Below are 17,908 nucleotides of genomic sequence, written 5' to 3' on the forward strand. Positions count from 1 at the left end.
TCAGCTGGCCCCTAAACAAATATATACTAGTCCAGTGATAATGAACGCCATACTAATTAATTTCCAAATTGTACACAAGAAACTAAAATTAAAATAATACAAGACTAACAAAGGCCAGAGGCTCCTGACTTGGGACAGGCGCAAAAATGCGGTGGGTTTAAACATGTTTGTGAGATCTCAACCCTCCCCCTATACCTCTAACCAATGTAGAAAAGTAAACGCATAACAATACGCACATTAAAATTCAGTTCAAGAGAAGTCCGAGTCTGATGTTGTAAATATATCATCTATATATTCATTTCGAATATATCATTATCAAGAAGCGCTTCAAACAATGAAAAAATAATTTGCAATCATTTTGGTCCTCACATTTGATTCAAATATCCTCTTAGTCCCTTTCCAGTTATCAAATGGGGATAAGTATGTTGATGAGGTTTCTGATCAATAGCATTTCAAAACTCCCGCCAAAATATGTTGTCGAAGTTCTTCTGTTTAAAGGTAAAAATAGTCGAACAAAAATGTCAAGTTCATTTGAGGACTCTGTTGTGTGCGGTTTTACAAGATAACCATGAATATTTCTTAAAAAAATTAAGTGACAGTATTTTTAAAGAGGTAACGATCACACTTGTAGAACAAACATTTTCAAATGAAAATAACTGTTCATTATATGGAGTATATACACCCCGCAAACAGCGCAAACACGTACAACAGTTTATCATCAGCTGGTCATTGTTTTTGTCCACAAACATTATGTAATTGTAATCAGTTGGAAAGGCCAAATTAATTATGACATGATAAAGCATCAGAAACCAAAAGTTCTGATAAAAGAATTTTTTATATAAAGGTATAAGACGAGTGCCTGTGAATACACATATCCATTTTTGTGAGAAAATACAAAACTGGCAGGAGGTTTGAAACGGGACACAAATTAAACCTACAATTGCTCCTCAGTGAATAAACCAAATAAAACAGCTAGCAAATAACCCTAACCCTAACTCTAAACCAAATAAAACAGTTAAACAAAGAAAGAAACATATTCAAGATGGAAAGAAATCTGGGGTTGATATTGCCTAAATATTCAATATTGTGTTGATGAAAAAACCCAATACATTAAGGTGCTTGGTGGTGAAAAACCCAATTTGATATTAACATGAGGGGTGAATTGGAATTGATAATGCAATTAAAAAACTTTATCACCCAATTATATAAGAAAATGGTGGGTAAGCATAAGCATAAGCATTGTGACATAGGAAATTTACGGGAAAGTGCACAAATTTGAAAGTTGTCAATAGATACCAGTGGTTCATTGATTTAAAGGCACTCTGGTCTGTAACCGACACTTCAGCGATAACATAGCATTAAATGAACAGAGGTACAGGCAAACTTACTTATCGACCAGCATTATGTAGATTTATAGGAAGATGTGGTGTGAGTGCCAATGAGACAACTCTCCATCCAATCCTCTCAATAACAATTTAAAAAAAAGTAAACCATTATAGGTCAATGTACGGCCTTCAACACAGAGCCTTTGCTCACACCAAATAACAAGCTATAAAGGGCCCCAAAATTACTAGTGTAAAACCATTCAAACGGGAAAACCAACGGTCTAATCTATATAAAATAAAAAACGAGAAACGCATATAAATTATATATATATATATATATATATATTTTGATTGCATAACACGTGCACATGTTACATGTATAATGTTAATGAAAATAAACCTTATTGCATTTTGGGAATCTGCAACACTTAGCTTCAGAATCTCGGACAATTAGAAAATTCACTAAAATAATCAGTTTTCTACACTCTTTTTTCTCTTCTTGAAGATATTGATTTGATAATTTGTATATAGTTTTATCATGACAAGTTACAAATCAAGTTTGAGTTTTGTTCTGGTCTGATGATTTTGTGCAGAGTTATGGTCCTTGGACTTAGAAAATTCATTCAAATAATCAGTTTTCCGCACTTTTTTTAATCATGCTTGAAGATATTGATTTGAAAATTGGTATACTGTTTTATTGTGACAAGTTACAGATCAAGTTTGAATTTTGTTGCAGTCTGATGATTTTGTGCTTAGTTATGGTCCTTGGACTTAGAAAATTCACTTAAATAATCAGTTTTCCACACTTTTTTTTGTCATGCTTGAAGATATTGATTTAATAATTGGTATATAGTTTTATCATCAGTTACAGATCAAGTTCGAATTTTGTTCGAGTCTGATTGTCTGACTATAGCTAAAATTCATGTTGCATTCATTATGAAACATGCATGTGATGTGGTTAAATTTTTTAAAGACAATTTCTAATTCACACCATGTGACATGCCATTTATCATGAAACTTTAGAGATTATAAAGTTAACGCGTGTTGGATATGGTAGGATATAGCTTTCATATAAGTAGCTAGTCCTCAACTGCTTAAGTGAGGGATTAAGTACCAGTTTTAATTTTTATACGCCCGTCAAAATTTTGATGGGACGTATTATGGTATACAAATGTCCAGTGTCTGTCTGTCTGTCCGGTGAAAACATGTCGCCGTAACTTGAGAACAACTTATCCAAATTTCATGAAACTTAATACAGTTGTTTCGTATAATGGTCAAATGATCTGTATACTTTTTGGTAAAAATAAGATTGAAACTTTTTGAGTTGCGGCACTTTGTAACTAAAACAGAGGTGTGTTTTTTTTTCACATGTCACACCCTATCTCAAAAAACGATTCTTGATTATTGCTTAAAACTTTTCACACTTCTTAGTTATATTAATCTTAATATTTGTATACTTGTTGGTGATGATTCAAAATTTCATTTTTGGGTTATTGAGTATTTTGTAAAAAAGGGGGAGAGTTTTTTTACATGTTGCGCTGTATCTTAAAAATAATATATGATTATTGCTTAAAACTTTACACACTGCTTTGTTATATTAATCTAAAGATCTGTATACTTTTTGACGCCCGTCAAAATTTTGACGGGACGTATTATGGTATACAAATGTCCGGTGTCAGTCCGTCTGTCTGTCCAGCGTAAAACTTTACACACTGCTTTGTTGTATTAATCTAAAGATCTGTATACTTTTTGGTTTGATTCAAAATTTTATTTTAGTGATATTTAGTTTTTTGTAAAAAAAAACAGGGTGGTGGGGGGGGAGGGTTCACATGTCCCGCCGTGTCTCAAAAACAATAAATGGTTATTGCTTAAAACTTTCTCAGAAACTATTGATGATTATTGCATAAAACTTCCACACAAGACGTCGGGCGTATCGTGCGGTCATGGCACAGCTGTTTATTAAATTTTTGAATCCACAATTTACATTGTTTCCTATTTGGGGTAGTATATATGTGTCTTATCTGTCCAATGCCCCAAAAACTGTTTTCATGATAAACATGAACAATTGTCAAAATATATTTGTAACTGTTAAACCTGTAATGATCATGATACTGGTGAAGAAAACATTCAAGAGAAAACATTTTTAATAATTATCTTTATCTCATTTCAGATTCATGATGACTTAATGGACGTTCTATCAGACAACTAAGAGAATAACTATATAAATTATGTAATCTGTACATTTTTCCATGTGTAACTGTATTTGAAATAAAGGAAGATACATGTACATGTATTGCATCAGTTAAGAGATCATCTAGACTAGAAAACTACAATCAAGACTTTCTAAAAAGGGGTCCATCAAGGAATGGACCAAATTCATGACTCTGTAGCATGGTATCAGAAAAAGGTATATATAATATAAAAATAAGAAGATGTGGTTTGATTGCCAATTAGACAACTCTCCATTGGAGGAATTATAAGTAAACATCTGTGAGGCTACTATAGCTTTAAACAATAAGCAAAACCCATACTGCATAGTAACCTATAAAAATCCTTAAAATTGCAAATGTAAAACAATTCAAGCATAGAAACTAACGGCCTGATTTATGTTCAAAACAATAACACAATTAATAAGCAAAAGACTTTACATGGTTAGACCAATGTCTTGTTTGGTTGTGGTTCAAATAAAGGTATTATTCCTGTTTTATTTTCTATATAATGCAGTGAATCGTCTATGCACTGGTCACATGATATTTGCCCACTTTCTCCTTAAATGTCCCGAAATTTTTTTTAAATTGAGTTTACTTCAGAAGAAACTTTTAGAAGAATAGAAATATACATTTTACCTGGCATTTGCCTGGAATTCTCAAAGTCCAACTGAATCACTGCAATGGTCATACAATCATGTAGTTTGTTCTGATTCACTGATCATGCTAATTCAATATACACATTCATTTTTTAAAGAAAGCATGGTCAACATAATGTAGGAAATAGAATAAAAACTACATCCTTCTAATCATTACAAATATTCTGTCAAACCAACTACAGCAAAATAAGAGGTTTTATTCCAGTTATTTGAGTTACTGTGGCTTCATTTATTTTAGTGGGTATCAATTTTCATGGATTAAAGCTTTAAGAAATTTTGCATTTTCGTAGATATTTGTTTTCGTGGTTTTGCCAATCTCTGAATACAAATCCAATAGAAAATTTCTAATTCGCTGAACATTTGAATTCGTAGTTCACCTGTTCCCACAAAACCCACAAAAATTGGTATCCAACGAATAATAATGAATCCACATTCCACAGCATTGGGAACAGTAGTGCAACAAATACAAATACTGTGGATTCATGTATGCAGGCATGGTAGGTGGGTACAAATTTTTGTGACTCAGGTAAAAATTGTGTATTCATGGATATTTGATTTTTGTGGATCTTCCAAATCGATGCCTTGTTGGACATTTAAATTCCTGGTTGCCCGCAAAAAATAAAAAAAACATTAAAGGGTATGCTAACTTTGTATTTTTTTTGGAGCCGAGCTACATGTTGATGGAAAGAAAAACACAGCATAGACATTTTTGTCTCAAATAATAGTAAAACAAGATTGCCTTTTCACACAAGTAAATGAAAATTATATTGAGTTTAGATACAATACACATGTTTGGTAATTGTAATTTACTGTTTTAATTTTAGATTGGTCTTCATGATAAACAATTGTGGGAACAGAGTGTAGATCGTAAAGTTTTAAGGGTAAGTATGATCTACAAATGTATTATACATGTAGGAGTGTTTGACTTCCAATTATACATGTAGGAGAGTTCAACTTCCAAGATGTAGCTCAAGTTTTAGAATTTATCTGCCTTTTAGACAAAAGAAATAATTATTGTTTATGGAAAGTCAACTTTTTATGCCCCTGTCACGACTGAGGGGGCATTCAGTTTTACCCTTGTCCATCCATTAAGTAAACCAATTGTTATGAAACTTATACATGTTATAATACACAATGCTTATTAGTTATAACCACAAAACACAGATCAAGTTGGAAATTGGGAGGCAACACGTTTGTCATTCTTGTGTTTACAAGTGGGGTCATCTGTGTCCCATGGACACATTCTTCAATATTTGGTAATATATTTGTTATATTGGCAACTCATTTGCAAGTCTTGAAGATTCTGTAAATTTAGGTCTTAAATGTCACAAAGGCAGAGGTTGTGTACTTTTTCTTGTAAAAGAAATTATGTATAGCGACTATTTTTACAAAGACCAAGGACAGTTGTATTGACAATTTTAATGACATATAATGTGAAAATTTAACCTGTAATTGTAAAGATATATTTATTACATTTATTTACTTTTCATGTCAGTAGATATAACAAGATGTGGCATGAGTTCCAATGAGACAACTCTCCATCCAAGTCACAATTTGTAAAAGTAAACTTTTATACATCAAAGTACTTCAACACGGAGCCTTGGCTCACACCGAACAGCAAGCTATAAAGGGCCCCAAAAATGACTAGTGCATGTAGTGTAAAACCATTCAAACAGGAAAACCAACTGTCTAATCTTATCTATATAAAAAACGAGAAAGACTAATGAACCACATCAACAAACGACAATCACTGAAGATCAGCTCTGTATAACAATGAACCAGCTCTTGTACAATTTAAAATAAAATTACACATTTTAAAACACGATTTTATATCTGTCACATTAAATGTAAAATTGAAGCATGCTTTATCTGTGAATTGCAAGTTAATAGACCAGGAGATAGATGAATTTAATATGCACTTGCAGCTTTCATGTTAAAATATAAATATAGAAAATTCCCTGTTCAAACCAGTAGATTAAAAAAAGGAAATAATTTCAAATGTAATATGATTTTTTTCAGGAGCATGTCTTTGGGTTAAATATTTGTTTATAAAAAAATTATGAATAAATGGATTCACTTGTGTATTTACATGTACCTTTAATCAGTTGCCTCATGAAATTATTTCAGCATACATGTACCTGTTAGAAACATATCTTTCTTCATCACATGTGCATAATATATGCAGAAAAGAAATAGACACAAAAAGAAATTTACCTGTGTTGTCTCTTATTATCCTAAAGGCAATATACATGACAGAGAAACAATGCTATTCTATCTCTGACCTTTAAAAAGACAACAAGAACAAATATTACAGACCATTTTCTTACAGTCGTCACATGATTTTTATTTTATGTGTTCTTTTCTTCTCAGGGTATCAGAAATGCTCCAAGAAGATCAGTAAGAGCCAAAACTGAGTTCATAGATGTTGATTTAATCAGAGGTAATATACTCGAGGAATTGTAGTTTTAATTACAAATGGGAACGCATGTAAAATATAAAATATAAAAAGAAGATAAACATTGCTCTTTCATATCACTTATACATACATGTGCTCACCCTTAATCAAGATCACATTCACTTTACTTTGGGAAAACAAAAAAATAAAAGTCAAACAACAGCTAATGTTTTTGAACAACCATCATCATGATCACTGAATGTAATCTGTTTGTCCATAATTCGATATGTATTCATCCATTTTTCATCCTAACGGCTCTTGAAATTTGTACCTCTCAACCGGTATTTTTGGCAAATACCCCTTGTAAGCATGATATATTTGTATAATATTCCATTACATGAAGTAATTTTTTTTTCTCTGTCAGATGTGCTTTTTGTGGACCGTGGCACTTAAATGGACTATCTAACAATATGAATTGTCTTCAGGATTGATTAAAAATATTGATGCCTTATATATAATTAACAATAGATAAATGTACATAAAATAAATTTATATTGTAGGTTCAACATTTACTAGAGCCAAGCCACAGGTATCATGGACGTACATAGCACACAAAGCTATTAGCCGTGTATTGTTCTTTCCTTTTCATTATAAATGGTAAGCAAATAAAAAATTCTTAATAAGTTTATTGTGTAGTACTAACCAAATTATTTTTCGACGATACTTTTTTGCTTTTAAGTTTTTCTTACCAATTTTTCAGTGATTTATCTTTTGCAAGTCTTTAACTTTATTGATTTATTTGTATGAGAAAAGATTAAAGTTTACCATATTCATGACAACTTTTATTAAATTTAATTTCTAAGGACCAGAGTCATGTGTATAAAAAACAACTTGCTAAAAGTAGTTTACAGTAATATCAATTGAAAGCAAAGGTTGAGGTATGATATGGGCATTTGTTTGCTCCTTGAATTTAAAATTTCTTGGTGTCATAAATCTGTTATTTATTCTCCTGGAGCATGTGGAAAGGGCAGTTAATCAAGAAATGTAAAAAAACTTAATATACTGGCTTCTTTTCATAGTAGACATGGTAGATGTGAGCACCAACCTTACTTAACAAGATAGTTTTTTTGTTTTTATATATTAAAAGAAATAACAACTGTTGTGTTTTCTTTTCTTAAGGTGGTAACATATGTACAGCAGACTTCCAAAATATTTGTTGCCTTCCTGTTGATCCTGTATACATTACAATTGTTGACAACTATCATGTTTTCTTTTCCTTTAGGTGGTTACAGCAGACTTCCAAAAGATTTTTTGCCTTCCTGTTGATCCTGTATACATTACAGTTATTGACAACTATCGTGTTCTGTCAGAATGTGGGTGCTAAGTTAGCACAAGATGTAAGTCATTATCGTTCAAGTACCAATACAAGAATGCAATTTTGATTTTATGAATGAATTGTTCTGGTTGACCTATTATTATCATTTTGGGGACAGCATGTCATAGGATCATGAGGATATTATGACATAAAGATATTTACTTCAATGGTGATGTAAGTTTTTTCCTGGGAAAAAGCACCATTTGAATCAGAAGATCATGTGTAACAAGATGTATCCTCACTAGACAATAATATAGTTTATTTCATTTATTAAAAAAAAAAAAAAATCATATAAGACTTTTTAAAATTATATTTATTATTGGTGAAGGCATAGTTATGAGTCATTTTATAATCTGCTATAAATAAAACTTCCATCAGGCAGTTCATGAAAACTATTGATTTTAGTTTTGAGTTACTTCCCTTATTATTTTATGCCCCCGCCGTAATGGAGGGGGCATTAAGTTTTACCCTTGTCTGTCTGTAAATATGTATGTACGTACGTCCCAAAGTTGGTTTCCGTTCTCTAACTTTTTTTTTTAACTTAGTTTGCCTCAACCATGTCAACCAAATGTTATAAAACATACACAATGTTTATTACCACAAAACACAGATCAAATTTGAATTAACCGTTCTAGAGTTATGCCCCTGTACAAATGGAAAAAGTGCTGAAATTTTTGTTTCTATTCTCTTGCTTCAGTTTGCCTCAACCAAATGTTATGAAACTTATATACAATGCTTATTTCCACTGAACTCAGATCAAGTACAAATTTGGGTAGTGTCACTTTTATGGTTCTTTAGTTATGTCCCTTTATTACTATATGAAATGCAAGTGGGGGCATCATCTGTATCCCATGGACACATTCCCATTTATTATATTTTTTTCTTTAATGAAAAAAAACAAAATATCTGCCTATAAAAGTGCAATACTACAAACAGACTGCCCTTGTGACAATAGTATTAATTTCAAAATTGATAATGCCCTCTCCTGAGACTAAAACATTATTATGAGGCCAACCTTAAAAATATGTTTGTTTGCTGTTTTCCGACTGTACCTTCAGACTGAAGGGTCGGTAGGTAGGAAAAATATTTTATTTTATCAGCCAAAATACAGTTTAAACAAGCAGTTACACTAAACCAAGTTTCTTGTGAAGAAAAAAAAAAACATTTTAAAACAACAAACACTGGACATGCTGAAAACCAACATCAAATGAACAGGCATTTTCAGATAAAAAACTTTTTAACCAAAACTAAAACTTTAACATAGTGTCATTATCCAATTTATGACAATACAAATACAAATATTTTATTGGCACAAACTCAATTACAATAATTGGCAACGGCCCATACAACTAGTATACTAATAGTAATGATGTAGCAATTGAACAATACTACATAGCATATCATTGTGCACATTTCGAACAATGAAATGTGCAGTTATAAATATCAATAATTATATCATATTTTATGACATAAAATATGATATAATTATTAAATACTGGAACACTTATAAACAAGGAATGTCATTATGACTAGAACTGTTTTAAAGAAATATATTCAGACATGTATGCTTCTTGACTAGAATGTTTTCATGAGTAGAGTATTTTCATCAGAAAAATGTATATATTATAGATTTATAAGACAATTAGGCCACAATTAAAAATATTTCAGTTTGCCCAAACCCGACCCATGATGACTGGGTGTGGGTAGGTAGGTAGGCAAATTCTTTTTTTTTTTTTATCAGAATTTGCATCAAAATATTAAAAGATCTTAAAACAGTATATCTTTTTTTTTCGTCAAACCTTTGTAGAGACAACCAAAAGCCATGAATTTAAAAACCTCTATAAATAAATTAGTCTACTATATGATTTGTATCCTGAGATGTTTATAACCCTGACAATTGCTAGCTGTGTGAAAGGGCTGGTGGATTTATGAAGTGATTTTCAACAGTTCCATCAACACGATGTTTGTGTAAAAAAATATCAGCTGATTATATGTATTAATAATGATTAAATTTGTTTGCAGTTTTTAAATCCTATTTCTATTAAAATAGATTAAATGTCCTAAAATATTTATATGCATTATTATCTACCATCCTTAGTTTGTGTTTTTTTTATGTTTTGAAAACAAATTTATATTTTACATTATCACACAGGTCAACTAATTTGGCTATAAATAGATCAAAGCATGTTCTGTAGAATCTCCAAACTAAAAACGTATTTGTTATAATTTTATTTCTTTAAATAATCAAGTTTAAATTTTTGAAAATAATCATTATTGATAAAATATAATTGCATAAAGTTAACGTTTTCTGAAGACTATTTATTTTTATGTAATGGTTCTAGAGGCTTCCATAACATGTTTTTACTTTTGCACATGTGAAAAAAATATTTCGGACAAAAGTCAGATTTCTCTTGTCAAAAGGGATTTATATTGCAATAAATTATTCAGAAGGAGTTACATTCAGTTAAGATTATATTTCTGATTCTGTAAGCAATTATAGTTTTATCAAATTCTCCCAAACAGCAACGTACTGATCTTGTTTAATGAGACTTGTAAATTTGAACTATTTGAATAAAAGGGCATCTAATTTACATGATAAAGGAAAATTGTAATTAAAGACAACAATTTATCAAGAAATAATTCCTTTTTATTCAGTAAAAACAAAATCTTCTTGCAAGATTGTACATTCGCAACTTCCGGATCCATTTCCTGTCAGAATAACATTGAAAATATTCGATTGCACATGGTTTTGAACAAATCTACCTGAATATTCTTATCAGATATTCGATAACACGACGAAATTAGCATTGAGCATATAAGGGTTTGGTAGTACAGACAACCACAGCATAAAAAAACTGTGCCACTTCACATATTTTACTTCTTTACGTTTGTTAAATCAGAAGATAAAAACAGAGAACATCGAAAATCGATTAACTGCGTCTCTTATACACTTTCATTTTATTTCATTTCATTTTAATCTTATTCACAGTTACTTTCAAACGCAAAGACGACAAACATTAAGTTTTGTACAATGACGGAGCGGACCCCAAAAAAATCTGAAAAAAAAAATTCTTCAAAAAAACGTCAAAAAAAGAATTTGAGTCGGCGGGTTTATTTTGGGTCGGTCGCGTTTGGGCAAACATACAATCTTTTTATTTTGGCCTTATTAAAGAGTGTATTTTTAATAAAAAAAAAAATAACCATTGAATCTTCCTCAATTGAAAAAAAAGGCAACTTGAAAAAAAAAGTATTAAGACATCCGACTGTTTTCATATTTCTAACAATATTTAATTATATGTGATTATAAGGTTATATTTTTGCCAGGCTTTAATGAAAACCAAAGAAATCTAAAGTTTGGGGTGAAATCCTTAGCACCCCATTAAAAGTAAATGGTCTGTACTGAAATGTTTTTAATGCATAAAAAAAAATTGGCAGCATAGCTCCTAAGGACATGTTTTAATAGAATTCACACAGGCCACACAGTTTGGGTATATTTAATATTGTAAGAAAGAGAATAATTGCAATGAGTGGTGCAGCCCCCCTTATCCTAAAGGAGCATACTCATTGCAATCGAAGATAGATTTAATATAGAGAGAGTATATTTATTTTTCAAGCTAACCATTCATTTTCTCTACATCTTTGTGTAGTTAGGGTTGCTTATTATTGATTTGGCATGATCTATATCCATTAACATTTCAAATGAGCCCTTCCTCCGTACAGGCGTGTTTACAGATATCCATGAAGATTTAAGTCACGGAGGAGTGGTTTCATCTTTATCGTCTTCACAACAATTTGTAGAAAATATGCAATACTTCAAGCTGCTGTCGAATTATTTAACCACTGAAATTGGTTCCATAAAGTCAGGCTCCAAAGATTCTGAACCCGATTTGTTTGAGACAGAATGGTTATCGTGTCAGTTATGAATATCCGAGGGGGGCAAGGGGGGTCCCAATAACAGCAAAACAGCAAATTGATTTGGCTTATAACAGATAACAAGGAATTAGAATTAAAATGGACAAAAACAGATAACAGTAAATGAAATATTAAAATAAGTCGGGACCTTGACAAATCCAGTATTTTTTATTACGGGTATAATCCTTTGTAATGAATTCCATTTTCTATGAACATGTCACAGTTTTAAAATTGTGTATCTAGAATGTGTTTACTACTCAATATATGTTTATACGCTCGTTTACAGGACGTATTATGGAATACTGTTGTCCGTCTGTCGTCAACATGTCGAATATTAACTCCAACACTCTTTAACCAATTTGCATAAAACTTTTGGAAATTGTTTATATCTATTGACGTGAGCTCCCCTTCGTATTTCATAAATTTCAGATTTTAAGTTTCTGAGTAATGGAGTTTTATTCAATAAAAATGGTGGTTTTTTTTCAGTTTTCTGATATCTCAAAAATCCTTTCACAAATTTGCAAGGAATTTTGGTGAATTGTTACTTTCTATTGACATGAGCTCCCTTTCAATTTTTATAAATTTTAGATTTTACGTTTCAGAGTTGAGGGGTTTTGTTATTTAAAAAGGGGGATGATTTTCCAGTTTTCGGACATTAACACAAAAACGTTTTCAGCAGTTCTCATGAAACTTTGCTGAATTGTTTATAGCTATTGTTGTAAGCGCCCTTTCTATTTTCATTAATTTTAGACTTTATGTTATTGAGTTATGGGGTTTTATTCATTAAAAAAGGGTGGTATTTTCCAGTTTTCGGTCAATAACTCAAAAATGATTTCAGCAGTTCGCATGAAACTTTGGTGTATTGTTTGTATATATTGACTGAAGCTCCCTTTCAATTTTTATAAATATCTGAAATGACATAAAGAAGTTATCGAATATTTCAAAAAGGGCGACGGGCGTATCATGCGCTCATGGCGTAGCTGTTTATTTGTTATAGAATAATTTTTATACAGTTGTAGAAACTCACACATGCTTGTAATTTAAATAGTGTGTAATAAAATTGAGAATGGAAATGAGGAATATGTCAAAGAGACAAAAATGATATCTAGTAAAAATTCAAGGGCTGTTATGGTATTAATTTTACATAGTTCTTGTTTTTGTTGCTACTAAAAAATGACCTAAAAGAGTTTGAATATATATATTCGCATTCTGACTTTTTCTAAATGCCCATTTAATGAGGTGTGTGAATTTTTCTTAATAAGACTATGAGGCAAAGTGGTCAATATATATATAGGGTAGAAAAATCAAAAGCACCAATTATAAGCATGCAATTTATTAAGTACCTCAAACCAATTTTGACACTTCAAAAGTAATATATTCCATTATTTTCAAAGGCTCAATTTGAACAATTATTTATCAGGCTATTGATTGGACCAAGTGTACTAGTAAGTAGAATACATAGTTTAGTAGGGGAGCAATGGCTTGAAGACGAAATAAATCTTTGTTTGTAATGAGCTATGTGCTGCCTCGGGACCCAGTACATGGTTGGAACTTTCATTGTACAATGTGTTTGGTTCTGCTTTGAAAAGAATCACAGAGCTAAGTCAATGTACCATATTATATAAAAGGTTAACTGGTTGTAAGGACCTAGTCCTTAATTGAGATTCTTGTCAGATATTCCTGGCCATATGTTTTCCTTTTTGCCATATTAATAATTGTTCTGATTTAATATGTTGGTAAGGGAAACATGGAACATTATCCTCATACAAAAAAATAAGATAATTCTAAATACATGTTTAAAAAAAATGGAATTTATTACAAAGGATAATCATAAGATATACTGGAATTGTCCTGGACCTCACTTCTGTAATGGGTATATGTTAATGGAATCCTTCTCCGAATACGGGACCAACATATTACTAGTGGTAGACCCCAATGTCCAATGATATTCAATTTCTACCGAATATTGGCTGTCAAAAAAATGCTAACATTCCAATTTTCAATAACAGTTAACAGCAAATACATTATCACAATAACAGATAACGAAAAACTAAAAGCCCAATAACAGCTAACAATGAATAAGACAATAACAGCTAACAGCAAATATATTTTCAGAATAACAGATAACAAAGAATTAAATTGCCACATAACAGCATAACAGTTAAACCCCTTGCCCCCCCTCATATCCGCTGCATCATCGTCAATGATATCATCACACATCATTACATGTGCCTGAATCTGTATAAACAGTTTACTAATAAACTTTTTTGTTTGTTATTTGTCTTAAAATTGACACGAGACGACAGCGTAAAGTACTCCTCCGTGTTCATGGATACCTGTAAACAATTTCCATGTGCTTTATCATTAAATGGTCACATGAACGCTTGACGGGAAGCTAAGAAAAACCGAACTTGAAATGCGTAATTGACCCAGACTTTAAATCATTTCCGGAAAGGACCCGAAGTTTCGGATTGCGTCAATAGAGGTATTAAAAAAAATTTCTTCAAATTTAAAGCAATAAAATTTTCACAGTCGGGAGGATTTTCAAGGGTCGGTCGGTAAACTGCAAACAAACAATATTTTAATTTAAGCCTGATGCATTTAATACTACTGTACCTTAGGCAGTCTATTTATTTGACCGAAATAATGTCTTAAGTAACTAATATGTTATCCCACAAAAAATATAAATGAACTATATATTGATTACTGTAAATTCAGAAGTTATTGCAAGGGTTTCATTAATGCAAATAATGTGATACATATATCTGTATGCAGCTTTTCTTGATAATGCAATAATTAATCTCACATTTTTGTCCATTCTTCAAACATCCCAATAATAAATGTATGCAATAATTTTTGAATTTACAGTGGACAACCAGTCCCAAGTATCAGCTTATTTATTCACTTACAAATGGGAGCTTATGATTTAGTATTTCAAAGTTCATCTTCATTTATTCCAGACAAACATATTGAGTTTGCATTTCTTTCTAGTTGACAAATTTTGTCTAAATGACAGCACTTGTCCGAATTCGTTATTTCAGTGCCTGCAGGTCTGGAGCCTACTTTTGGTACATAAGTGTATTATGATTACTAATTACAGACCTAGTATAGGTTTCATTCTGGTTGAAGGACTTTTGGTAAAATTTCAGCCCTTAGATTAAAAAAACAAGTCATAAAAGTTCAGATATTTTCTTTTTTTGGTAATGCCTGCAGATCTGGCCTTGCATAAATATTTGGAGCGTGATGATTGTACTCAGCGTCAAAAATCAACCAATCAAAATACTGGATACGGTGTTTCTAGCACACATTTTGTACCTGAGTTCTGAGTAAAGTTTTTATGACTGAAAGCTCTGGAGCTGATTATTGGTGTATTTGTGTACAAAGATCTAGATGATCTATAGGCCTAGGTCAAGTTTGCATTTTGTATGAGTTTTCTGACTTTTTTCAACAAGACTGCAGGCGTGGACATTCAACACATCCAACACATGTAGTTTTAAACAAACATCATACATAAACATTGTGTGGCCATGCAATAAAAAGTAATTTTTAAGTATAAATGCATTTAATTGATGTTTGACATATGTTGATATTTTATCTTTTGTAGGAGCTGACATTATGTGAAGTCTTTTTCCCCATATTATTGATGTTACTTCTGGGTTATATTCACTCCACTACAGTTGTATCCCAGTCTCATGTCTCACATAGATCTCAAAGGGATATCAAATCTATAAGGTAAAATATCAGATCTCAATATAGTGCAACAGTTGTATCCAAAGTCTCATTTCTCACACAGATCTCAAAGGGATATCAAATCTATAAGGTAAAATATCAGATCTCAATATAGTGCAACAGTTGTATCCAAGTCTCATGTCTCACACAGATCTCAAAGGGGTATCAAATATATTAGGTAAAATATCAAATTGTCTCGCACAGATCTCAAAGGGATATCAAATCTATAAGGTAAAATATCAAATCTCAATGTAATACAACAGGTGTATCCCAGTCTCATTTCTCAAACTGATCTCAAAGGGATATCAAATCTATAAGGTAAAATATCAAATTGTCTCACAGAGATAGATTTGAAAGTGATATCAAATCTATAAGGTAAAATATCAAATCTCAATACAAAACAATAGTTGTAACTCAGTCATGTGTTCACACAGATTTCAAAGGGATATCAAATCTCAATATAATGCAGCAGTTGTATCCAAGTCTCATGTCTCACACAGATCTCAAAGGGGTATCAAATATATTAGGTAAAATATCAAATTGTCTCGCACAGATCTCAAAGGGATATCAAATCTATAAGGTAAAATATCAAATCTCAATGTAATACAACAGGTGTATCCCAGTCTCATTTCTCAAACTGATCTCAAAGGGATATCAAATCTATAAGGTAAAATATCAAATTGTCTCACAGAGATAGATCTGAAAGTGATATCAAATCTATAAGGTAAAATATCAAATCTCAATACAAAACAATAGTTGTAACTCAGTCATGTGTTCACACAGATTTCAAAGGGATATCAAATCTATAAGGTAAAATATCAATTCTCAATATAATGCAGCAGTTGTATCCAAGTATCATGTCTCACACAGATCTCAAAGGGGTATCAAATATATTAGGTAAAATATCAAATTGTCTCGCACAGATCTCAAAGGGATATCAAATCTATAAGGTAAAATATCAAATCTCAATGTAATACAACAAGTGTATCCCAGTCTCATTTCTCAAACTGATCTCAAAGGGATATCAAATCTATAAGGTAAAATATCAAATTGTCTCACAGAGATAGATCTTAAAGTGATATCAAATCTATAAGGTAAAATATCAAATTGTCTCACAGAGATAGATCTGAAAGTGATATCAAATCTATTTATAAGGTAAAATATCAAATCTTAATACAAAACAATAGTTGTAACTGAGTCATGTGTTCACACAGATTTCAAAGGGATATCAAATCTATAAGGTAAAATATCAAATCTCAATATAATGCAGCAGTTGTATCCAAGTCTCATGTCTCACATAGATCTCAAAGGGATATCTTTAAGATAAGATAAGATAAGATAAATTTTATTTTCCAAATTAGGTCCCCAGGGGGGCATATACACATAACATATATAATTGATACAACATACAGTATAACATTGTAAAATAAACTATTGAAATAGTCATAAAGGTATTATTTGTTAAATAAAAAAGTATTTGAGAGTTGCTACTCCAGAGATGTGGCAAACCCGATTTATTTATTTACTTGATTTTATAATATTTTGCTGAAAATGTAAAAATTTAAAATAAATGATTGTTTAGCTGCAACAGACACCAAGGGACGATGCTCTAGGATTGTGATCTTAAAAGCTCTAACAATCCTCCTCGTATCTGATGCAGAAAAACAAACACAAATGGAAAAATTTCATGTATATTCACAGCAAATAACATGCACTGCAGTAAATAGGTATTTAGAATAGTGTAGGTTTCCCTACTGCAACAGACACCAAGGGGCGGTACTCAAGGAGCTGTGGTGTTTACGCAGTCCTCCTCGTGTCTGAAGCAGACAAGAAAGCCACATAATTAACAATTTTTCGAAATAAATTTACATGCAGCAGTGAGAATAGACTTATATTCTGTGTTCATAAGCCATATCAGTTTATCTCTGGCGTTAAGAGTTAAAAAATTGGGGCAACTTTTAGTTATCTCTTGAAATAGATGATTGCGGTCATCATTAAATTTAACACATTGGAATAAAAAATGATATTCATCCTCCACATCTCCGGAGTTACAAGGAGTACAAGTTCTGTCATTTAGGAGAGTACCCTGATACCTTCCAGACTCAATTCTTAAGTGGTATGATGAAATTCTGAGCTTTGTTAAGCTTCGTCTCTGTTCAAAATTCCCAATAATGGAAAGATATTTTTCTCTTCCAAAGACTGATTTAAATGTAACATAAGTTCTAAGTTTACCATCTGAATGCTTTACCAATTCAGTGTTCCAAAAGTCTATGAAATATGATTTTAATTTTTTTTTCATATTAGTT

The 17,908-nt window shown here is 31.4% G+C and overlaps 1 protein-coding gene across 1 annotated transcript in view; it reads left to right on the forward strand.

Moving 5' to 3' along the window:
• Window positions 1–515: 515 nt before the first annotated feature.
• LOC143055289 (protein PHTF2-like) overlaps window positions 516–17,908 on the forward strand; it is a 50,984-nt gene continuing 33,591 nt past the window's right edge. Inside the window, exons 1-7 of the mRNA XM_076228424.1 lie at window positions 516–612; window positions 3,496–3,732; window positions 5,016–5,072; window positions 6,562–6,631; window positions 7,147–7,243; window positions 7,869–7,983; window positions 15,478–15,605. Coding sequence (XP_076084539.1) covers window positions 3,691–3,732; window positions 5,016–5,072; window positions 6,562–6,631; window positions 7,147–7,243; window positions 7,869–7,983; window positions 15,478–15,605 — 509 coding nt within the window. The 5' untranslated portion in view covers window positions 516–612; window positions 3,496–3,690. The remainder of the gene's footprint in view (window positions 613–3,495; window positions 3,733–5,015; window positions 5,073–6,561; window positions 6,632–7,146; window positions 7,244–7,868; window positions 7,984–15,477; window positions 15,606–17,908) is intronic.

The sequence above is a fragment of the Mytilus galloprovincialis genome, chromosome 12 (assembly GCF_965363235.1).
Source record: "Mytilus galloprovincialis chromosome 12, xbMytGall1.hap1.1, whole genome shotgun sequence".
NCBI lineage: Eukaryota > Metazoa > Mollusca > Bivalvia > Mytilida > Mytilidae > Mytilus > Mytilus galloprovincialis.